This window comes from Conger conger, chromosome 5 (assembly GCF_963514075.1).
Source record: "Conger conger chromosome 5, fConCon1.1, whole genome shotgun sequence".
In the NCBI taxonomy this organism is placed as follows: Eukaryota; Metazoa; Chordata; class Actinopteri; order Anguilliformes; family Congridae; genus Conger; species Conger conger.
Window position 1 is genome coordinate 64,283,948 of NC_083764.1, and position 24,484 is coordinate 64,308,431.

At 47.1% G+C, this 24,484-nt stretch overlaps 1 protein-coding gene and 1 long non-coding RNA gene across 2 annotated transcripts; one reads left to right on the forward strand and one right to left on the reverse strand.

Moving 5' to 3' along the window:
- Nucleotides 1-268: 268 nt before the first annotated feature.
- Nucleotides 269-4,027, reverse strand: LOC133128142 (uncharacterized). Its single transcript, XR_009708728.1, has 3 exons — nt 3,978-4,027; nt 1,593-1,725; nt 269-389 (listed from the first exon to the last, which is right to left on the reverse strand). It is a non-coding gene; the product is annotated as an uncharacterized LOC133128142 (long non-coding RNA).
- A 1,430-nt stretch (nt 4,028-5,457) lies between these two features.
- On the forward strand, nt 5,458-23,801 carry LOC133128141 (ceramide synthase 2-like). Its single transcript, XM_061241449.1, has 11 exons — nt 5,458-5,600; nt 6,134-6,304; nt 12,094-12,211; nt 14,574-14,692; nt 14,932-14,989; nt 15,458-15,508; nt 15,844-15,936; nt 18,944-19,072; nt 20,900-21,006; nt 23,310-23,466; nt 23,616-23,801. Exons 1-11 carry the CDS (start codon nt 5,590-5,592, stop codon nt 23,799-23,801), a joined length of 1,200 nt encoding a protein of 399 aa, XP_061097433.1. The 5' UTR covers nt 5,458-5,589.
- The last annotated feature ends 683 nt before the right edge of the window (nt 23,802-24,484 follow it).

Below are 24,484 nucleotides of genomic sequence, written 5' to 3' on the forward strand. Positions count from 1 at the left end.
CGACTCCGTCAGAGTCCTCGGTTCAGACACACGTACCAGCGCCCCCGCGGGGGATCGTCCGGGGTCCCGCGCACTGAATCCGGCCCAATCTGGCGGCCCCGCCCGCGCTCCGCCCGACCCTGTCCACAGTCTGCAAGTTCTGCCGCCGCGGCGCCTGGGCCATGGGCGATGGCCCCGCCCCGGACTACGAGCCGTTCGGCCCCGGGCCCTCGCCCGCCGGGGGCCCCACCGCGCCCTCCCTGGACGGGCACACGGAGCAGGGCGCCGCCCTGGTGTTCGTGGGGCTCCTGCTGGTGCTGCTGGCCGTGCTGCTGGTGCGCTGCTTCCGCGTGCTGCTCGACCCCTTCAGCCGCATGCCGTCCTCCTCCTGGACCGACCACAAGGAGGGGCTAGAGAGCAGGGGGCAGTTTGAGTACGCGCTTGTGTAGCCCCCCCCCCCCCTCCCTCCCTGAGGCCAGCCATTGGTCATCTGGCATATCCACTCCCCAACCAGTTATCTGAAAATGTGTTTTTATTGGGGGGGGGGGATTGGTTGTTTTATAGCAGAGGTGTCAAACTCCTGGAGGGCCGCAGTGTCTGCAGGTTTAACTCCACTCCTGGAGGGGCGCAGTGTCTGCAGGTTTAACTCCAGTCCTGGATGGCCGCAGTGTCTGCAGGTTTAACTCCAGTCCTGGAGGGGCCGCAGTGTCTGCAGGTTTAACTCCAGTCCTGGAGGGCCGCAGTGTCTGCAGGTTTAACTCCAGTCCTGGAGGGGCCGCAGTGTCTGCAGGTTTAACTCCACTCCTGGAGGGTCGCAGTGTCTGCAGGTTTAACTCCAGTCCTGGAGGGCCGCAGTGTCTGCAGGTTTAACTCCAGTCCTGGAGGGTCGCAGTGTCTGCAGGTTTAACTCCAGTCCTGGAGGGCCACAGTGTCTGCAGGTTTAACTCCAGTCCTGGAGGGCCGCAGTGTCTGCAGGTTTGACACCCATGTTTTTTAGTGATGTCTCATCAAGGAGGATGGGGGGAGGGGGGTCAAAACCCCTAAAGAACCTTTTGTTCCGTGCCTTTTCTACAAAAAAAACTGTTTAGCCTACAGCTTTTTACTTGGATTAACATTGGTCAGCTTTGCACACACTGCCCCCTTGTGGTAAATCCCTTCATGTCAGTTCCGACGTTTCTGTCTGGTTTCTTTCTGATTTCTGCCTCATGGGATGTGGAGTACAGACATGGAGCCCGGTCCTTGCCCAAGCTCGCTGGCCCGCTGGCCCGCTGAGTTCTGTAATTCTGTGCGGACAGATGACAGGCCCGTCGTGGCGCCCGTGAATTAGTCGTGCGCTATCTGGTGTTAGGCTGTGCCAGACGGGGGGGGGGGGGGGGGTTCATTTTCACACAAGCCCAGATTGTACACACAAGCCCAGGTGGTATAAATAAATATAGCTTTTTTTGCACTTGGAACTGGACTGCGTATTTGGACTGAGGCAGATTAAACTGGTTCATCAGTTCAACCGTGAAGGGTACTGAATGGCGGGGTGGGATGGGGGGCTGGGTGGTTTGGGGCGTGGACAGGGGGCTACTGCTGGCTCCTTAACCCATTACCTGCAATGGAATTCTTACCTGTCCACTCTGGTCTCTCCTTTCTGTCAGGGAGCCAATGAGAAATCAGGTCACTCCCCTTTTCCGGATCGTTCTCTTCCGGCCCACCTGGTGTGTGCCCAACATCTGTCCCCCCTTGGTTCACCCTGAGAACCTAAATGGTAAATGGTTGGAATTTTTATAGCGCCTTTATGCTGATAGCAACTGATGCTTCTCATTCACCCATTCATACACACACACCAATAGCGATTGGCTGCCACGCAAGGCACCAACCAGCTCGTCAGGAACAATTAGGGGTCTTGCTCAGGGACACTTCGACGCACCCAGGGCGGGAATCAAACCGGCAACCCTCCGACTGCCAGACGACAGCTCTTACCGCCAGAGCCAATGTCGCCCTGGACCTGGACCACGCCACGTATCCATACAGAATCCAAGTCGAGTAAACCCAATCAAAGGAAGGGAAAAAATAAAACCCCATTCATTTTAATCACAAATATGTGATTAGAGGGTTCTTAAATGAACGTTCTAATGCTGATGTAACAATCATGACTGATAACTGAAAGCAGTTCTAGGTCTAGCAGTGTTCTGAGTTCTAGAACACTGACTTGAGAATTTTGAGAAAAAAAACAAAAAACTTCTGTTCAAAGTCTTAAATGGGACAGTGTGTTAAGGTGCTTGTGAATAATGCCGTATCAGAGACAAAGCCAGGTAATTTATAAATGTACCCATTTTCTGTTTTCCAGTGTAGTGGTGTGCAATGCTGGATTTCCAAAAGTTGAAAGATCAATTCCCAGACAGATTGTATAATTTTGGTCATATATAAACCTATATTATAGGTACGTTTAATACCACAAAGGATTAGGGGTTCTCTGTAGTGTCAAATAAAAAAATAAAAACGAAGTCCGTGTTGACATAAAGATATTTTTGGTTGTATTAAAGGTAGACGTCTCATTTCAAACGACCTGCATAAAATTGCATAATTGGATTTTCAGATTCCTGAAGCGACCAGAACTCCTAAGCTGGAAAAGGAAGGAGCGTCATCTCACTCAGGATGAAATATCTCTGTGTTATAGACATGTCATCTCACTCAGGATGAAATATCTCTGTGTTATAGATATGAACCTTGATCCAATTATCCATGGCAGGGAGTGTTGTACCTGAATCATAGAATGCCTCAGAAATTATTACACCAAAGAAGTTAGCTCTCTACTGCACTCTGCCCTAAAGTGGAGTTTGGGTTATAAAGGGGGGGGGGGGTTAATGGAGGTCAAATTGGCAGCATGCTGGTTTAGAATCAGCTTCTTTAGCATGAAGCTGACAACTTGTAACTTCCAGCCAACACTCCGTCCCAGTTAACATTATGTGCCATGGACCGAATTGCCCCAGGCAATGTTTTTCCCTTTATCTTGTATAATATGAATTGTGTGTGTGTGTGTTATTTATGTATATATAAATATTCTTATTGTATTGCTGGTTACTACTTACTACCGTGCTCTGTGAACCAGGTTTGGTGAAATTTTGTTTTCTCTCAACTGTGATTTTATTTGATTCTTCTCCCCGGAACATCACATGGATAATCTTTATTTTTGTATTTTGGCTCAAGTTTGGAGCCCCTTTTGCTATCTGCAGTAGTATTTTCTCTGGTTTTTACTTGAAAGTGAATAAGCTTTTATTTTGTAAAGAGCCAGGTGAGGAACAGACGTGGCTGTTTTGTGCTTACCTGCTTGTGTTTGTACAATTTGTAAGTACACTGGATATTCCCCAGTTTTCTTTGTAAGGCAGGGGTTTTTGTGTGTTGAAATAAAGTAGTTTTTTTTCCACCAATGTACTTTTCTATTCTGAAGATAATGTTGGCATGTATATTTATAAGAAACTGATAACCAGATCAAACCCCTTCAGTCCTGGAATTTGTGAGATTTAATTAAAGGATATCCTAAAATATTTGTGTCTAAACAGTCAGACAGTGATGGCCAACCAGTCAAGTAAAAATATTCACATCTTTGATACCGTAAAAAATGCAAAACACAAATAGTTTTTATACACGCTTGCACACCGTGCATGTTGATGCGGTTTACATTTTAAAAACCGTATTAATCCGCCGAATAATAGTCTCGCCTGGTTTCCTTGTGCGTACACAATTTTGAAATGTATTAAGTTTGAACTTTTTGTAATGCCGTTGTACGTTTTATGGAAATCTAGTGAGGCTGTAGGCTATATTTTATTTTTAAAACGTATTGTCTCCCTCTGCTGTCTAGAAGTAGCACTGCAATAGTTTTATGTTGTGGGCGGAGTGTCGAAACAAACGCTCATGAGAGTCAGGTGTTCTGAATTATTAGTTAGAAGCTTTATTCTGCAGTTATTTCATAACAAGAGTGCATATTTGAGGTAATACATAACAAAACTCACTCGGACTACTTGTAGAGTTCAGGCCGTTCAGGACCATGCCCGGGAGGGAGATCTGCAAAATAACCGAAGGCAATTAGTTGCTAATACTCACTCATGTCAAATATTTCATTTGGATACTGTCGTGTCATGATTAAGATCTCCAGTGCCGCAGTTCAAAAAAGGGTGACAGGCACCGACGTGTCCAAGGTCTGTAATAGAAACCGGTTTAAAGATGCGTATGGCGTCTAATCTCCAGGCAAAGCTTTGGGAAATTCTCTGCGAAAGCAAAGGGTACTGTTTGAGTTGGTTGTTGAAAATAAATCGCACGTTAGCTAAGTCGCTAATCAACAATCGTGGAGCCACGCCATGTAATGTGCTCTGTCTTCTACACCGAATGCAGTGTAACAAAATAATTGGTGATGGAGAAAAAAATTAATCCGTTCTCTACCATCTAAGCACCTAATAATGCGCCCTTTGTTCAGACGTGATGTAAAGTGAACTTCCACACAAGTGTGGGCAAATGACTGACTTCATAACACACTCTTACTTGGCCTAATATTTACCAAACCAACCCATAATAGTACATAGGCTACACAACAGTATCACCCACGATAAGCTAAATATATCCCCACATAAAACTAATTTGTGATGGTAATTATCGCCGAAATTTGTTGTTTAAACCCCTCGAACACATTCTACCCCACAAGGGGGGGTTTCTAATTCATAAGCCGATTGTTCCGTGTTATGTTAAGCAGGCAGGTTGGGAGACGTTTGTAGCGTTGCGCAACGGTGCGCATATATCACACTCGGCTGCGGGTCCCCCTTATCGCGGACGCTCACTCGTCTCTAGAAATCACCAGGGACAACGCAGGTGGGAACTACTAACGGAGGTAGAGGAGCTCTCGCATTGCCGTCTGTGGTGGGGGGGAAGTAGCATATTGAAGCAACTGAAGGCTCTCTGAACGTCGCGTTCGGCTGTTCCCCACACAGTTGCGCCGCTGTTCGTTTCCCCCCTGCCACAAGTCCGCTCACAGGTGAGTGAACTAGTTTATTTATTCGAAATATTTGTTTGTTTAAATTGTGTTAAGTTTTTATTTCGAGAACCAGTATGGCACGCCCCGGTTACACGTCTGTTCTGTTACTGTCCCAACCGATTGATTATTTTGAATTAATTTGAGTGAATCAGTATACAACACCGAGTGTGTCACAGATTCTAGACGTATAATTAAATGAAATTGTTTTTTAAAGAAGGATGATTTCCATTCAGTTCTACAACCGCAACCGGATCAAGAGTTGGGGGGGGGGGGGGGTCTGACGAGTTGTTTTGCGCCAAAAAAATGTTTTTTTTCTCTGACATAAACACCGAAGCATGCGTTTCATCACACATTCATAATGCCACGAAAATGTGGGGTTGATTGACCCCCGCCCACTTGTCATCAAATAGCCACAGATCTGATACAAACAAGTTCTTTGGCGTTTCTCCATGACGGATAAAGTACATCTTCCCTACTATAGTAACGGGAACAAGGACTTCATTGGCGTAACGCATTCGTTCTTTAACACTACAGCACGTTGTCTGGGAAGTAGAGAGGCTCGTATAAAACTACTTTCGACGGTTTCCAAACACCCGAGTATGGACCGATTGTAAGTGTGAAGGTGTTTTTTTTTTTTAGGGTATTTCACACTTTTTGTTTACTACTCTTCGTTATGTACAATACGTTAGCTGTTTGCGGTTGTTTCAATTTGTCCACTTTATGGATGTAGATGAGTGGATGAGTGTGGATTATGTGTATAAAATGATATTTTATACTATGAAACGATTAATTGTTTTCACTGAATTACAAGCGTCAGTGCCTGGTAATGTGTGTTAAATAACTCTCGTATTGCGTATATTCTACACTGCGCTACAGGGCGCTTTTATCGCTCATATAAATGCTGTTTGTGTTGAGTCAATACCTGCACCTCTGAGTGTGTAGACTACACGTGTCCATAGTGTTTGAGATGTTCTATAATTCACTGTCAATAAGAGCATTTACTAAAAAGGCCAAATTGCATTTGGTTTTGCATTTGAATTCTGCAGTGACACTTTGTTCCATGGTTACCTAGTCAGGCTCTGTGGCTTTGACAAGGAAAAAAATAAATAAAAACAGTTGACCCGTTCTGTCTCCTCCCATCAGGATGGGGGCGCTAGACCAGTGGCTGTGGAGGCATGAGTATTGGCTGCCCCCTGGCATAACCTGGGAGGACATGCAAGGCCAGGAGGGAGCCTGGTACCCTCGACCCCGCGACCTTCTCGTGTCCTTGCCCATGGCCCTGGGCTTCATCGCGCTCCGATGCGTCTTTGAGAGGTGAGTGAGGGACGGCTGATCAAACACGACGTTCAAACGACATCCACACGCCTGCAACTGAAAGCACGGCATCAAACCCTCCTGCTACCGAAACAATGACATCATCAAACCCACCCGCTACCAAAACAATGACATCATCAAACCCACCCGCTACCGAAACAATGACATCATCAAACCCACCCGCTACCGAAACAATGACATCATCAAACCTGCCCGCTACCGAAACAATGACATCATCAAACCCACCCGCTACCGAAACAATGACATCATCAAACCCGCCTGCTACCGAAACAATGACATCATCAAACCCACCCGCTACTGAAAACAATGACGTCATCAAACCCACCCACTACCAAATGGCTCAATCCTCTCAATGTTGACTTGTTTGCCTGCTGTCACCTGTGACACTATTGACAGGATAATGGGTGGCAGGTTAGCCTCGTGGTAGGGAGGGGAGGGTGTGTTAGACTGCCACAGCCGGAGAGTTGCTGGTTCGACCCCCGGGTGGGCGTACATGGATGTTGCTTTGTTTCTGAAGAGATGAAGTCGGGTCACTGCAGGAAAAGAAAGAGTCCTCGAGCATGGCCCTAAACACCAAAACTACTCTTGGGGGTTTTTGTCTTTCTCTCTCGACAGTTGCCACTGTTCTCTCCGGTATTTCTCCCAGAGCGTCCTTCAGCAAGAGGACACGTTCTCAACGGACGTAATTAAAATCTGCTCTCGCACCTCCAACTGTAATTAATTCAACAGTCTATTCTTGTTGTTCGTCGTTGCGCGTAACTCATTGCGTCCTACGCTTCTGTTGTCCAAGATGGCGTTGTTTTTTTTTTTTTGGTCTTGTTGTTGTTGTTCTTGTTTTTGCATTGGCAGCACAGATGCGCTGTGTGGCTGTTTTAGTCAGATCAATAAGGCGGATTTTGTGTTAAACCCCGTGCTGTGCTGATTCCCGCCTGATTTCTCCGGGGGGCCCTGCGGGGGGTGTGTTGTTGTTAGGGTACGTGCCCTGGGGCGCCGTGAGTCACCACATCGCCGGATACCGTACGGCGAGCAGGTTTTCACAAAGCGGGATGACGGAATTAGCTGGATAACTGCACTGAGTAAAACCCACAAAGCAGGATTACTGAGTTAGCTGGATAACTGCACTGAGTAAAACCCACAGAGCAGGATTACTGAGTTAGCTGGTTAACTGCACTGAGTAAAACACACAGAGCAGGATTACTGAGTTAGCTGGATAACTGCACTGAGTAAAACCCACAGAGCAGGATTACTGAGTTAGCTGGATAACTGCACTGAGTAAAACCCACAGAGCAGGATTACGGAGTTAGCTGGATAACTGCACTGAGTAAAACCCACAGAGCAGGATTACTGAGTTAGCTGGATAACTGCACTGAGTAAAACCCACAGAGCAGGATTACTGAGTTAGCTGGATAACTGCACTGAGTAAAACCCACAGAGCAGGATTACTGAGTTAGCTGGATAACTGCACTGAGTAAAACCCACAGAGCAGGATTACTGAGTTAGCTGGATAACTGCACTGAGTAAAACCCACAGGGCGGGATTATTGAGTTAGCTGGCTAACTGCACTGAGTAAAACCCACAGAGCAGGATTACTGAGTTAGCTGGATAACTGCACTGAGTAAAACCCACAAAGCAGGATTACTGAGTTAGCTGGATAACTGTACTGAGTAAACCCCACAAAGCAGGATTACTGAGTTAGCTGGATAACTGCACTGAGTAAAACCCACAGAGCAGGATTACTGAGTTAGCTGGATAACTGCACTGAGTAAAACCCACAAAGCAGGATTACTGAGTTAGCTGGATAACTGCACTGAGTGAAAACCCAACAGAAGCCCTCCCAAATCACTCAAAGTTCTCTCTTTCCATCAGCGAAGTCTGGAAGGCAGCTGTTTTTAGAACTAGAAAACTTAGTAGCAACAGATTAGCGAACTAACTAGCTCCGTAACATAGATACAGATATTACATTACATTACATTAATGGCATTTGGCAGATGCTCTTATCCAGAGCAACGTACAACAAAGTGCATACCCATAACCAGGGATAAGTGCGCTGAAAGACCCTAGAGGGAAGTACAATTTCAACTGCTACCTGCACAACAAAGATAAGGACCAGGGCCTATTTGATTTTTTAAAATTTTTATTGAAAAAAAAAAAACAAACAACTCAAAAGTGGGAACAAACACTGCTTACCTAGCCAAACTAAAAATACTGATACACAGAAAGTATATATTTCATAAAAATACATTAAAGAGAAGCTGCCTGCCGAGTAGTACGTCCAGGTCGTCTGCGGCTGGCTGAGCTGAACCTGAGGGATGGACAGTACCACGGGCTCCCAAATCCGGAAAACACGGACTGCAGAATGGAGCCGGTCCGTGTTTCACACGGCACGCTGAGACCCGGCGAACTCGGGAATCTCGCGCGGGACTCGGCGTTCTTAATTCTCGGATTCGCAGATCTTGTCGACGGCGAAGCCTCTGCCGGCGAAAGAGCGGACCGGCCGCCGATCTGTCACTTGATAGCGTTGCCTAGCGATGCGGCGGTAAATGCCTCGCGGAACGGCGCGTGCGAGTTCAAGGCCCGGGTCGCATTGTGGGGGCGGGCCGTCCGAGCTCGGACCTCTCGAGGGCTGGAACATCGAGGTCGAGAGAAGCTTTGACATGAAACGGACGAGGCTAACCACGATATAGGTGAGAGAGCCTGTCTACGTGTCCTAGAAAGCGACAAAACTTTCAACCATATGTAGCCAGGTGTTCACCTGAATGCCTAGTTTTTTCGCCAACCTATTTGAGTTGTACCACATAGAATATAAGCGTGTGTGTTACCTGCATTTCCTTGAGTAACATTAATGATTGGAAGAATTGTGTGCTGTCTACTCATAGGAAAATAAACACACAAAATGTATTTAGTCTCCATATGAACTCCAACCTTGCCATAAGATTGGAAAGTGCGAGCAACCGCCTTCTAGGAAAAGCAGAGATGATAATCTCTCAGGCTGTCTATCTGCTTGAAAGAGAGAGAGAGACAGAGGAAGATTCTCCTAATCTAAATCCATATGTATTATCGAGCATATATCCTAAGCACTAAGCACTCAATTCAGCACACATGGTCTAATTTGTAATGCAGATGATAATAAAAGGTTATTTTTAATCACGCGATTGTCTCTATATTAACGCACACGCATTGTCAATGAGCAAAATTACCCTCACAGTATCAAGAGCATCCAAAGACGCCAGACCCACCAAAGGATGCTTTTGCAAGACTGAGGGGGCGGTGAAAGTTCAAGAAACCGTCGGGGGGGCCGTGGCAAAAGCGCCGTTCTCAAAAAGAGAAGAGAAATGTGCAGAATGCGGGCTATGCGGGCCGTCGGCCTGATAAGGCGTCGAGCGTCATGGCGGAGTTGAGCGGCGGTCGTCCGTACGCCCGGGACGGGGAGCGATGCAGGTGGTGAAGGGAGAGATGGAGAGATACGGGGGGGTCAGGGCGTGCGTGTGCGCGAGTGCTTTTCCCTCAGTTTCTGCCGTTAAGCGCGTGTTTGACGGGCGTTGACGCGACGCGACGTTACGTCACGTTACATTACGTTAATGGCGTTTGGCAGACGCTCTCATCCAGAGCGACGTGCAACGTTGATTAGACTGAGCAGGAGACAATCCTCCCCTGGAGCAATGCCGGGTTTAAGGGCCTCGCTCAAGGGCCTCAACGGCTGTGCGGATCTTATTGTGGCTACACCGGGGATCGAACCACCGACCTTGCGGGTCCCAAGTCACGTACCTTAACCACTACACTACAGGCCGCCCCCGTACTGGCGTACATACCGGTGAGACGGAAGCGTCGGGTTCCTCTAGGCAGCTTTCGGCCGTTCTGGTAGGATCGGCACGACGGACCTGCGATCGCAAGCACGTTCCTGTGGGTAGATGTGGGCGGCCATTTTGAGACGAATAGTCAAGTCCTGCTGATGTGGGTTCGGGGGGGGGGAGGAGGGGGTGATGTCCTGACCTTTCACTCTGTTGACCGTGTTCTCATCTCAGTCTCAGCTTCGACCAGTCTGGCCCTTCTCCTCTGACCTCTCTCATTAACACGGCGTTTCTGTCTGCAGAGCTGCTGCTCACTGGATTTTATTTTATTTATTTATTTATTTATTTTGCACCATTCTTTTGCAAACTCTTGAGAGTAGAGTGTGTGAAAATCCCAGGAGATCAGCTGTTTCTGAGATACTCAAACCTCCCCGTCTGCCAGCAACAACAATCAGTCACTTAGATCAGATTTTTTTTTAAAGTTTTTTTTTTTTTTTTTTTTTTTTTTTTTTCCCATTCTGATGGTTGACGTGAACATTAACTGAAGCTACTGACCCGTATCTGCATGATTGTATGCACTGCACTGCTGCCACACGATTGGCTGATTAGATAATCGCACGAACAAAAACCTGGAACCTGTCCTGTGGAGCACGCTGTGCGGGCAGACAAAGCGCTTTCCCCGTGCGGACATGATCCTCCCTCTACCCACAATGCACCTGGGTGCCGCAGATCACCAAATGGGGTTCTTCTGGCAAATAACATCACTCGCTTGCCACAAAGCTCGTAGTTTTACCTGCTTCCACGCTAACTCTGCTGGCTCTAGAGTTGTTAGGGTGCCAAGTTTGATATGAAGTGGACCGTTGTAACAACAATGATTGTTTTTTATTGGAGCCTTCCAAATGAAATTTGTACATTTTAATGATTAAGTTTTCGTTCTTCTTCCAAGTATTAAGAGCGAACTTCGGGGGGGGGGGGGGGACTGGAAGGGGGGGACTGGAGGGGGGAGGGCTGGAGGTAAAGCGATCCCGCCTCGCACACAGAGGCCATACAGAGCGGCCTTTGTGTGGAGGAGCCGTGGAAAAACCTCAGAATTTGGCTGCCGCGTTTCGGCTTTCGCTCTCTCCCAGGGCGACCGTTGAGGGCGACGTTGACGTACGAGCGGCCTGGCGCGGCGTATAAACCCCCCCCCGCTGCATGCTGGGAATGCAAAACAGGGCATTCTGGGAACGCGCACCACACCGCACCGGCGTGTGTGGGTCTGTGAGTCTGTGAGTGTGGAGCAGGAGGGTGAGCAGGTGTGAAATGGAGTGGGGGGGTTGGGGGGAGGGGGGGAGCAGGTACAGGTAAGAGCAGCTGGCAGGCAGAATGGAGGGGGTTTGGTGTTGCCCGGGTAACCGGAACCCTGAGTCGATATGCATGCCGGTCTTGACCTTTTCATTCCCTTGAGTGATCTTCGCCGTCTGATTAACATTTGTCAGAGGAAACGATGTGTACGCGTGCGCGCACACACACACACACACACACACACACACACACACACACACACACACACACACACACCCACCAGTCAGACAAATTATAAAACGCATTATCCCATCGTGTATGCATATAAGCACATACACCCGCACGCACGTACATAAGAAGGCCCCACGTGAAAAAGCGGTTGTATGGTCACAAATGCGTCATTAGAATGTTCTGGATTGAACGGAATGGCACTGAACATTCCAACGCTGATCTGGTGACCGCGACTATTCACCGAATGCCATGGAGATCTGGAATGCTGACTCAGAATTTTGGTAATAAATACATTGAAAGGGATGTGAGAAAAAAAAAAAAAAAAAAACTGTTGCCATGGCTCCAGCTCACTGAAGTTCTTTCCACTGCAGTGCTTCTCTAGTATAGTTCTCAAGGAAATAAAATATATACTGTTGCTGTGCTTGTTGCCATGACAATTAACAAATGACCTCAACCCCCTTCCAGGTTTGTAGCCCTCCCCCTGGGCAGGAGACTGGGTGTGTGTAGCCGGACATGGGTCCCCGTCAGACCTGTGCCACCCCTGGAGGCCTTCTACACACAGCAGAACCACCAGCCCTCCCAGGTGAGTCCCCCACTCCAGCTGCACACACACAGGCAAGCTGGGATCTGCAACCATGATGTCATCGTTAAGTACGTTGCACAGGAAAGTGGAGATGGGGGGGGGGGGGGGGGGGGGGGGGGAAGGGAAGGGAGTTTCACTGTTTCTGGAAGTTTGTGCACTGATTACATCCTTGTGTGTGTGTGTGTGTGTGTGTGTGTGTGTGTGTACCGGTCTGTCAATGTGCAGGTGTTTTCTCTCAGGTATGGTTTAGAGAGTTGGCCCGAGGCAGGAGACTCACTCATCCGTGTCTAAGCCTATTACATACGCTGCTTATGCCAGCAGCCATTTAAATCCAGTAGCCGCAGCAATGGCAGTTACTGCCGGGGGGGGGGGGGGGTCAGGTGATCAGCTTGTCTGGTTCCCGTGATCTCACAGGTCATGTGATCACCTGGGCTCCTTGAAGCCTTTTGTCCACCTGGAGGGACATCTGGGCAGGTAGACACTGCAGGTCTTGTTAGGCTGTCCGTCGAAAGGCAATCCTGCGGATAAGACTTCTCACCCCACCTAGAGTGCCCCCCTCCTCACCTGTTCGTTGTTCTTAGCAGCGGGACCTGAGGGGGATTGGGGTGGGGGTCGTTGGAAACCGGAGCTCGTGTTTTTTGTACAGAGTAAGAAAAAGGGAGGGGCCCGCGGTGTCGGATTCCCCGAGATCGGGCGCGCCAACGGCACGGAACAAACCCGGAGTCACCGGACCACGGAAGGCACGGCCGCGCTAGAGCGGCTCTGGGCGAGGTCTCGGGAGAACGTGCGGGAGTGCAAGCGCGAGAATGCACACAAAAAGTCTAAAGATCCGATGAATCACTTTTGACGGGACTGTGCGTTTTTCACTTCCGATACGGTTGCTAGAAAAAGACCGAGGAGCCCAATATGACCGTGGCTCCACTCATATCTCAAGGAGGTTTTTGCTTTGGTTGAAAAAATTGAGAGAATTTAGTTGGGTTCCGGTACGGGCTCAAAACAGCAGTGTAGCAGTCCTTCTGATTGGTGGATATATGGTGGAGAGTGTCATGTTAATTCAATGAGATTTGGTACTGTGTGAACACGGTGAGTTCCAGTTCTCTGACATACCAAAGGCATGTGTACACTATTGGCTATGCGGTACGAGAGATACTCGAACAGGAACTCAGTGGGCCTTGGAATGATTTGTACAGTACTCTCAGTGAACCTAATGAATAATTAGTCCTCTCATGAGAATCAAATCCTCTGATGAATGAACATGCATTGAGTGGAGATGGAAGGGGGGGGGGGGCTGTGTGAAAGGTTAGGGGTCATATGTGAAAGGTCGGGGGAATGGTAAATGGAAAATGGCTAGCATAAACTCAGCGAGCACTTTATTAGCTATTTATTAGACTTATTTTTTTAGACTTCTACTGCTGTAGCCCATCCAACTATCCAGTTATGATGCGTTGTGTGTTCAGAGGTGCTCTTCTGCATACCACTGCTGTAATGTGTGGTTATTTGCGTTACTGTCACCTTCCTGTCAGCTTTGACCAGTCTGGCCCTTCTCCTATGATGTCTCATTAACAAGGCGCTTCTGCAGAACTGCTGCTCACTGGATTTTTTTAACCATTCTTTGCAAACTCGAGAGACTAGTGTGTCTGAAAATCCCAGGAGATCAGCAGTTTCGGAGATACTTAAACCATCCTGTCTGCCGCCAATCATTCCACGCTCAAAGTTAGATCACTTTTTTTCCCCATTCTGATGGCTGATGAGAACATTACCTGAAGCTCCTGTCCCGTAACTACATGATTATATGCATTACACTGCTGCCACACAATTGGCTGATTAGATAATCGCATGACTAAGTAGATGTAATAAAGTAAAAATGCTCCTAATAACATGCTTGTGAGTGTATATAGCCTTTATCCAAAGCGCTGTACAATTATACTTCTCATTCACCCATTCACACACACTCACCAACCGGCTCTTCAGGAGCATTTGGGGATTAGGTGTTGCTCAGGGACACTTCAACACACCCATGCGACTGCCAGTCAACTGCTCTTACCACCTGATCCAGTGTCGCTCCACGGAAAGTGTAATAAAAAAAAAAATTTGATTTACTGTTTATTTGATTAGGGACAATGCCAAGAGACATAGCATCATTGCTGTCAGTTTACACCAGGTTCATGTAGCTGATGTTCTGCACACAGAGATTATATTATAGTTATTGCTAGTTTCCAACTCCTGTCCCTAGTTAGGGTTTTTCTTTTTACAAAAAGAAAGGGGAAAAAAAAGATTTAAAAAAATAAGACACAAAGTGTTAAATGGATGATGCTGAGAAATTTACATGCTTAAAATGTTAACGTCCTCCCTCTGTCCCCAGAACGAGATCCTCCGCCTGACCAAGCAATGTGACCTCACCCAGAGACAGGTATTGACCTGGTTCCGTCGCCGTAGAAACCTGGACAGGCCCAACTACACCAGGAAGTTCTGTGAGGCTTGGTAGGTCCGTCCCCCCCCCCCACCCACCCCCCCCAATCAGCTATTTCCTTAATTTACCTGGGGTGGGGTACTCCTGTGGGGAACCCCTGCGGGGGTTTAGTTGTTGCATAATTTCACGTTTCATTATTTTCCTCCATTATGCTCATGAAAGTGCCATCCAAGGAATCTCTATTTCGTGTCGTAGTCGAAGCCCCACCAGTAAACCAGCTGTGCGTCGTCCCGTTTTCTTTTTCCCCCAGTTGGAGGTTTGCCTTCTACATGCTGGCGTTCTCGGCTGGGCTGGCTGTCATGATCGATGTGAGTCTTTGACGGTGACTATCTGGCCTTCGAGTTCCCTAAACGGCGGCTGTGATCTACGATTACAGTCGTTTCAGAGTGTGGAGTAACCACAGCAACCAGCCTAAATGTTCTGAATATTTATATCCGCTCAAGGACTTTAACCCATGTATGTCCTTAGTGGAAGTTGTGAAATTCCTTTGGCACACGTGTTAATCTAGCTGAGCTGATTGTAGATTTGTTGAAATATTTTGTATCTGCCAATGTATGAGGCTACAGTATTGGATTTTCCCATAATACATTTGAGTCATTAGACACAAAGGGGTTCATTCTTTCTACACCAAACACACCTCTGTGGTCATTTGTTCAGCATACTATTTTTAGTCTTCAGTGAAATGTGGGTTAAGGATGTACAGAAACGTCCTCTTCTCCCTGCAGTTTGAACACAGCTTCTTGACTTTTTTTTGTTGGGCTGATTGTCTCCTCTAGGCACCCTGGTTCTGGGATCAGAGGGAATGCTGGAATGGGTACCCGCTGCAGGTTAGAACAGCCGGATTATACACACATTCCCGATTTCCAGGTCTACAATGAGGAGCCTGGTTCAGCTCTATAGTGGGAAAGGGCTATAATGAGCCAGCCTGGTTCAGCTCTACAGGGGGAAAGGGCTATAATGAGCCAGCCTGGTTCAGCTCTACTGTGGGAAAGGGCTGTAATGAGCCAGCCTGGTTCAGCTCTACAGTGGAAAAGGGCTATAATGAGCCAGCCTGGTTCAGCTCTACTGTGGGCCAGCCTGGTTCAGCTCTACAGGGGGAAAGTGATGTAGCGTAACTCGGGGATCTTCACTGTTGCGTCTCTGTCTCTCCCAATGTCTCCAGACGATATCCGAGGCTCATTACTGGTATTACATGACAGAGCTGGCCTTCTACTGGTCCCTTCTCCTCTGCGTCTCTGTGGACATCAAACGCAAGGTGAGACCCGGTAGCCTTTGCCATTTCATTACATTACTGGCATTTGGCAGACGCTCTTATCCAGAGTGACTTACAGTTTATTAGACTAAGCAGGAGACAATCCTCCCCTGGGGCAATGTGGGGTTAAGGGCCTTGCTCAAGGGCCCAATGGCTGTGCGGATCTTATTGTGGCTACACCGGGGATCGAACCTCCGGGTCACAGAGGCTGCATATGCACAGGGCCCAGGATTCTTTGCTACACATTTTATTTAGCAGGTGCTAAATAACATACCAAATAACTATCCAAAGTAACATACAAAAGTGCATACCAAGGCCATGGCCATACAAACTATAGGACAAGCAGGTTGGATAAAGTACAGTTTCTAAGCTGGGAACAGGACTGGGTAAAATGCGTTTTGGACTGAAATACTTTTCTCTACTCAATTGATCGTGATCCTGGTGCAATTGAGCCAACCAAGAGGGCCAGAAGGCAGAGACTGCTCCGTTTGAGAGTATTTCATAGGTTCCAATACCCATTACATTACGTTACATTCTATTGAGCAGAAGCTGTAATCCAAAGCGACATGCAAAAGGTGCATACCAAGGTCATCAGAACAAACTGTAGAGCAGGTTTGGTTATGGTACAATTCTAATAGAATATGTTGTACAGCAATGAACATGACGTACAACGAGGGGGCTAAAGGTTTGAGGCCGGTGAAAAGAGGTTACTCCTGTCTCGGTCTTTCTAGATTATGTAGATTAGGGTACTTTCTCAGAGTGGGGTGACGGTATCGTACGAATAGGTGCGGAGCAGAATGGGCAGAGACGGAGCAGTGCTTATGGGGTTGGGGGGTTGGGGGGGTGTCTTTCCACCACTGCGGAGCGAGGGTGGAGAAGCTCTACAGTCAGTACGCCAGGTGAAGCTCAGTGAAGCGTAGAAAAGGTATTTAAATCTGAAACATTTGCATGTTTGGAACACAGGTCTGTCTGGGACATGTGCTTTTCGGAAAACAATGTTCTTTGTGGCACATCGGGAGATAACCGAACTGCGGATTTAAAGTTCAGCTCTTAAGATTTTTATCTGAAAAACGAACTTCCATTTCCTGGAGGCCCACCCCCCCCCCCCCACCACCGCAGGCTCTGGCCTCAGGCTTATCATCATGAATCTGACACTAGACACCACAATGGAAGTGTGTTCGAGGCGTTAAGGAACTGGTCTTATAACAATGCTTTTCAATAAGGAACTAAATCTGAATGTCCTCAGCATGACATTACAAAAGGTTTTTTTTTTAGTTATTTTTTTAAGCTGGCAGTTTAATCTAGAGTGATTTACAGTTGACTAGACTATGCAGGAGCCAATCGTGGGACTAAGGGCCTTGCTCAGGGGCCCAACAGCTGCGCTGATCTTATTGTGGCCCCACTGGGACTCGAACCTTCAGGGTCAGTCAGTCGAGCACTGTAGCCACTGTAGGATAACCAGAGCGTGTGTTCAGCTGTATGATAGGACGGGAATACGACCGTAACTACAGTACTTTGTAAAACGGCTCTATAAGTTATTTGCTAGGCAAATAGCATTAGTCTGGATCCGTCCTGTTTGTTCTCCTAACATTCGAGTGGTTTTACAGGAACATCGCGTTTCACTCGCCGTCTTTTCTTTGGTTGAGTTGAACAGGAAGTCTGAACCATCGGCTCGGGGGCAGTCGAATGATCACTGTTTGAGTTTCTGTGACCACATTTCAGTGTGTAATACATGGCTAGTCATGCAGTCATGCATCGTATGTCTGTCTGTCTGTCTGTCTGTCTGTCTGTCTGTCTGTGCATTTGCCTGTGTGTGAAAGGGAGAAAGCTGAACGTTTTTTTTTGTATGTATGCATTTGCTAGTCAAAATATGTATGTGCTGGCTTGGCCCATATTATGTAACAGGGTCTATGGGATCAGCCGTAGTAACGAGGTTCTGTTTTCCACATTGTCCCTAAGGAGCCCCTCCCCCTTTACCCATAATGCTCTGTGGCTTGCCACGGCTTGTTTTAGACCTGTCTGTGTTCCCACTGCACTCTTATAGTATGTACTTTGATGTATAGTCGAGTGGAGATTATACAATTACTTTTATGAAACTGTGAACATAATTTTCAAGCACTTTTTTTTGGGATTGGATATTATGTGAATTGTACGGCTCTTCGTTGAATTCACACTAGAGCCGTTTGAGAAAAAAAGACCAAATAAAATAATTGGAAATTCCTAATATTCCCAAATAAAATAATTATTAATGGAGTAAGAATGTATGTTGCTGTTATTACCATAATATGCGGAAGACTGCACAGAACCTGTGTTGTGTTGTGTCGATACAAAGGGGATTTTAGGCAGAGTGAAGGGGATGCGCTGTATACATGGGTTAATTCCCAAATCACCTTTCCCAGATGAGCCGCTGTCTTTGTACCCCCGAGAGCTGATTTTACCTGGGCTGCTATGGAAACATCCAGCTGTATGTTGGATGTAATGTAAGCAGAGGTGTTAAAGTCCAGGGGTCAGAAAGTAAAACAAAGTCCTGCTATGTGTTTCTCCCACCCGTGATCTCAGCTGACTTCACTCAATAGCTGTGTCTCCTGGCTGAGGATTTGTGCTAATTAGCACATCCCGGTGATTGGAACGAAATACTGGGGAGGGCTTATAATTTCTGAACCTGGATGCTCCACCGCTGAGTGGAAGCGACAGGTGTCAGACTTGCACAGCGACCTTCCCCGCTTAGATCGAGGTGGTGTCAAACTGAGTTCCCAGCGGGCCGCAGTGTGTGCTGGTTTTTGGATTGTTCTCGGCGCCCCGTCGTTCGTTCAAGTCACTGATTGGCTAAAGGATCCACATACCTCGTTCTCAAGGCCTTAGTTGAGTTCTGATCGAAACCCACAGGCACTGCGGCCCCCCTGGGAGCTCAGTTTGACGCCGCCACGATCTAAGCGGTGAAAGTCGCTGTGCAAGTGCCGTCCGCTAACCGCTAACCGCTAACCGCAGCCGTGCCCCCGTTGATCTGTAGGATTTTAAGGAGCAGATCGTCCACCACATCGCCACCATCTCCCTGCTGGGCTTCTCCTACTGCTCCAACTACGTGCGCGTCGGCACCCTGGTGATGCTCGTCCACGACACCTCCGACTTCCTGCTGGAGGTGAGCCGTGGACCCCACTTCCTGTCCGCCACCGCTGTTCATTTTTCTCTCCCGGTTTCTGAATAATCATTCTCATGACCAGGGTGTCGGATCAAATAAAATGATTAATAATTAGTTATTTAGCTGATGCTTTTATTTATCCTAAGTGAGTTACAGTTGAGTAGACTTAAGCAGGGGACAATTTTTTTTCTTTCCATGTTATTTGAATAAACCGAGCTTACGGTAAGCAAAACTTGATCTTAACATTATGGTCAGGTGTATATGTCGTACAACATCGTACAACATTTTCGTACATAAATTAGGCTCCAGGTGTCCTTTTCAGTTCCGCCATTGAGCTTGGGCGTGACGCCAAAGGCACAACGCAAAGGCTCAGGTTATTATTTACCCTTAGATAGTGGCAATATGATGCTTTCATTTTACTCCTGAAAGCTTAGCATAACTGTGCGTGGAGTCACACAAAGCGTATTCATCTCCCGCATGAGAAAAGGCAGCACTGCACTGAGTATGCCTGTACTGAGTAGTATGGCTATACTGAGTATGACTGTACTGGGTACACTGAGTATGACTGTACTAAGTAGTATGGCTGTACTGGGTAGGACTGTACTTGTGCCATTTCCTCCTGCCTGGCTCATGTCTAGACACAATCTCCAAATCATGTCTAGTCATGAATGTTTTTTTTGGCATTTTTTAAACATTTCTGCACACTTTTTTTCTGAATAGGACACTTGCTTTGACCTTAAACAGTGGAGTTTAAAAGGCACATTTGTGTTCTGCTAGAGAAGTGGGTTTTTTTTTTTTTTTTTTTTTTTTTTTTTTTGGGGGGGGGGGGGGGGGGGGTGAAAATGTACACCTGAAATGTGCCTGTCGGTGCCATTAGCCAAGCGTGTTCCTCTGCGCACGCCTCAGGTAAAGGGCCTTTGTGCACCTGAGACAGGTGCTTCTGCCGCCTGGCAGACAGCGCTGTTTCCGCTGAGTCATGCTGTACACATGGTTAGAGTGACATCACTCGTATCCCCGCACAATGCTGCTTATCGTGGGGGGCAGAAAAAACACATTCATAGAAAGAAGCTTTATTATTTATATATTTTTTAACCGAACCCCTGTGTTCGGTTAATACAGGATGTCGCTATATGCTATGAGAGGCCCAATGAATATGTTCCAAATTGGTGGAAAGAACTCTCATTTAAAATATATTAGGTGTGCAAATCAGCTGCAAGGGATGTACGTCAGAATACTGGTGGTACCAGCCGATCAAATGCTGGGAGTTTGGGAGTTGGCAAAGTGATCTACAGGAGATTCTTCAGGGTTAGTTCAGTTGGCAGACGAGAGGGCATAAATGGAAATTGGCAAAGGATCAATTCCGCACAGACAGTATTTTTTCCACACAGAAAGTGGGCACTGTGTGGAATAGGTAATGAAGTGGAGGGCTTTCAAGACCTGGCTTGATGTGGTGCTAGGTAATACCTAGTTTTAGGTATGCTAATCATAAGATAGTGGTCCTCACTCCTGGTCACGGAGAGCCACGGGGGGTGGGCTGGTTTTTATTTTCGGCTTAATGTCAGCAACCGTTTCAGACCCAGGAAACCAGGTGCGGTAAGCTAACTGTGTTTCTACCGGCTTTAGTACTGAGTAACAGCAAAAAACCAGCACACCCTGTGGCTCTCCAGGACCAGGAATGGGCACCACTGATCTATGTAGCTTTTAGGTAAACAAAGCATTACGTACAGTTTAGTGGTAGGGAAACGCAAGCATTGCTGAGCAGAATGGCCCGTTCTTGTCATTATGTTATCTTATGATCGATGACCGATGCTAGCTGTCTCTCCACAGTCGGCGAAGATGTTCAACTACGCCAAATGGAGGAAGACCTGCGACAGCCTGTTTTTCATCTTCACCCTCGTCTTCCTCGTTACTCGTCTCCTGGTGTTCCCCAGCAAGTGAGTGGATCTGATCGATGACCGGTCTCCAGCCGGAGTGCGTGCGGGAGTTTGAGCCATTACTAATGACGGATAAATGGGTTATCGTTTCCTGGAACGCACCCATTACGGGCTCGCTTGGATTTTAACATCTGCGTTGTATCGTGCAACGTCTCCTGCAATGTCAGGCTAATTCGATTTGATTTGCTGATTTGAATTGATGCCTCGCTGAATTCGCTCGCTCTGATTGCTATTGGAACTGGATTAGGATTTTATTAGAATGAATTGCGATCTCTTTAGAAAATGTGAAACTCCACCTATTACCGCTGTCTGCTGTGTCTTACAAAAAAAAAAAGAGAAAAAAATTAATTGAAAATGGGTATCTTAAAAGTTTCACTGCAATAAGCATAACTAAACGATAAATTCAGTTTACCGATGGTGCCGTTGCGCAGCAGTAATAACTTCCACAGGAAATGTGGAACTTGCGTGAGCCCACCCAAACCTTGTCTAGGATGTTTACCTTCCCTAAATCCTGATCGGTGTAACTATCGGGGCCTGTTTGTCTTTGCTCTTGTTTGTACAACCTGTGCTGAGCAGGGTAGTTCTATTCGTATTTGCACAAGTTATTTTAATGTTAAAAAGGGGCAGGTGACAAGTTGTCAGTGATGTTGGCATGTCTTAACGTTTTGACACTCTTGGGGCGATACATTCTCCCTTACTGCATTTTGACTCCTGGTCTCTGCACTCGCGTATGCATGGTATGGGTTTGTCTACTAAACGCCAGTAATATAATGTAATGAGTCTTAGATTCAAAATTGAGTTTAATTCCTCATCCCAGGAGTGAGCACCTCTGATTGCAGAGTCAGTTCTCATGATTAGAATCGGAGCCTCTTGTATCTTAAGGATGTCTCATTAACAGTTATCAGCAAGTGATTATAACTCAACCCTACCCCCTGACACACTAACTCACACATGCATACTCACTCACATACTCACACTCACTCACACACACATGCATACACACTCTCACACACACACACACACACACTCACTCACTCACTCACTCACTCACTCGCACACTCGCACACTCACTCACTCACACACTCACACTCACTCACACATGCATACACACTCACACACACTCACTCACTCGCACACTCACTCACACATACATGCATATACACTCACTCACACATGCATACACACTCACTCACACTCACACATGCATACATGCATATACACCCACTCACTCTCACATTCACTCACACATGCATACACACTCACACATGCATACATGCATACACTCACATATTCACACTCACTCTGTCGCACTCACTCACTCACACATGCATACACACTTACTCACACACTCACACATGCATACACACTTACACACTCACACATGCATACACACTCAATCTGGCCCTCACACAAGCATACACACTCACTCACTCACCCACATGCAAAATCCACAGGGAAACTAGCAGAAACCATTGGGGGAAACTCCCACAGGATTATGCAATTTTCATAAGAATGTCCCACACACTGCCTGAGGGCTTACTGCTCAAAAACCGCCAGTTCTGTCAAAGTCATGGGAACATTTTTCCTTTTTTTTTTTCTTCTTTTTTTTGGGTAAACTGTGTTAAAAGGTAAATCCATGAAACAAAAGAATGCATCAGGAACATTTAACCCCAGAGTTATGTAATAGGCTGGTACATGCTCAGATACACTCCCACCACACTCCCCTGCCCTGAAACGGCAAATGTGTGCCTTTACAAGTACAATAGGTAAGATATTTGCGTTAAAACATTGTCACAAGACCATTGTAATTCCCTTCCTGTCATTGAAAAAGGCTCACTGACATGTTGACTCACCCTCTGTGTGTTTGTAGTCCTTAAATTCGGGTTTCAAAATATGCAGTTGACGCACCAACGCTCTGTGCCAAAACATCGTACAGCTGTACAATTATTCAAGCTCATTGGTTGAAAATTGGTTCTAATTGCCGCAGCCAATGGCGTTTCGACGTAAGCGCGTTCACAGAGAACGGGGTGGGATAAACAGTGGTGTGGTGTGCGGGTGTTTGTTAGCTGCAATTCCTCTCTTGACTGTTAGAAGTTTGAAATTACCTATTGTACCTTTTAAAGCTGCCATGGGAAACCAAAAATGTGTAAAACGTGTAAAAACGTGTAAATGCTGCTTTGATGGCCTCCTTTGCTGAAACTCAAAGTGCGTGCTATGTTGTTGGGTCCTGACCCACGCGCAGTGATCTACAGCAGGCTGGTCCTGTATATGGTCCTGACCCACTCCCTCTCCCCCATGCTCAGGGTGATCTACACCACCCTGGTCCTGTCCATGGAGGTCTTCACCCCGTTCTTCGGGTACTACTTCTTCAACGCACTGCTGCTGGTGCTGCAGGCCCTGCACGTGTTCTGGGCCTGGCTCATCCTGCGCATGGTCTACAAGTTCATGTTCAAAGGCATGGTGAGTGCTGCTCTCCGGGCTCCGAACCCGGGGGGGGGGTTAGGGTTAGGGTTAGGGTTGGGGGGGGGGGGGGGGGGTACACTGCACCAGCATACTCCAGCATTAGAAGCCACAGGCGGGATTTAAAAAAAAATGTTTTGTCCTTTTAGATCGAACGAGATGAACGCAGCGATGTGGAGAGCGGAGATGACGATGACGGAAATGATGAAGAGGAAGAGGAAGAGGAGTGGGGTCGGGAAAAGAGGAAAGACAGCCTCAGCGAGAGCCTGGATGTGTTCACCCAGCTGACCAGCCAGAGGAGCAGCCCGAGCAACAGAATGCCCAATTCCAGATAGGGGGGGGGGGGGGGGGATTCTGTCATTCCGCTGAAACAAAAGTGACATTGGGGGATAAAGAGGAATTTGGCTGGTGACTCACATGTAAAATATATATATATATATATATATATTTAGTAATGCTGTTGCATTCTCTGTGTGCTGTCCCAGGACTCAGTGGTCTGTGAAAAGGGTGTACTCATAATACTTGGGGACCAAACCTTTGGAGGCTGAATGTTTAGTTGAGTAAACCACACGTTTGAACTCAATGGGGGTTTTTTTTTTTTTTCTCTGCTGCTATTTTATTACCGTTAGCCCTGAACGGAGTGTGTTTGCCCCTCCATATGTCTGTCTTTGGAAAAGGTGGGTAAACTGTGAAATCACGTTGTCCCACGAGATGCTGAGACGGAATCACAGGGGCTAGGACTTGAAACATCTGATTGTACTTTGATTAATAATATTTGTTCCTTTGTATACTTGTAAAAGTTTGCCCTCATTTTTTTTAAAAATTCTCCCAAATTTTGAATCGCCAGTCGGGGCTCCTCCATGACCGCTATGCTAGCCTTTTCGAAGCCCTGCATCCAAAGTGTGCATTCACACAGTACTACAGGAGAACCACTGACTATTTCACATCCTACAGGCCACACAGTACTACAGGAGAGCCAGTGATTATTACGGGTTGCCGGTTCGATCCCCCGCCAGGG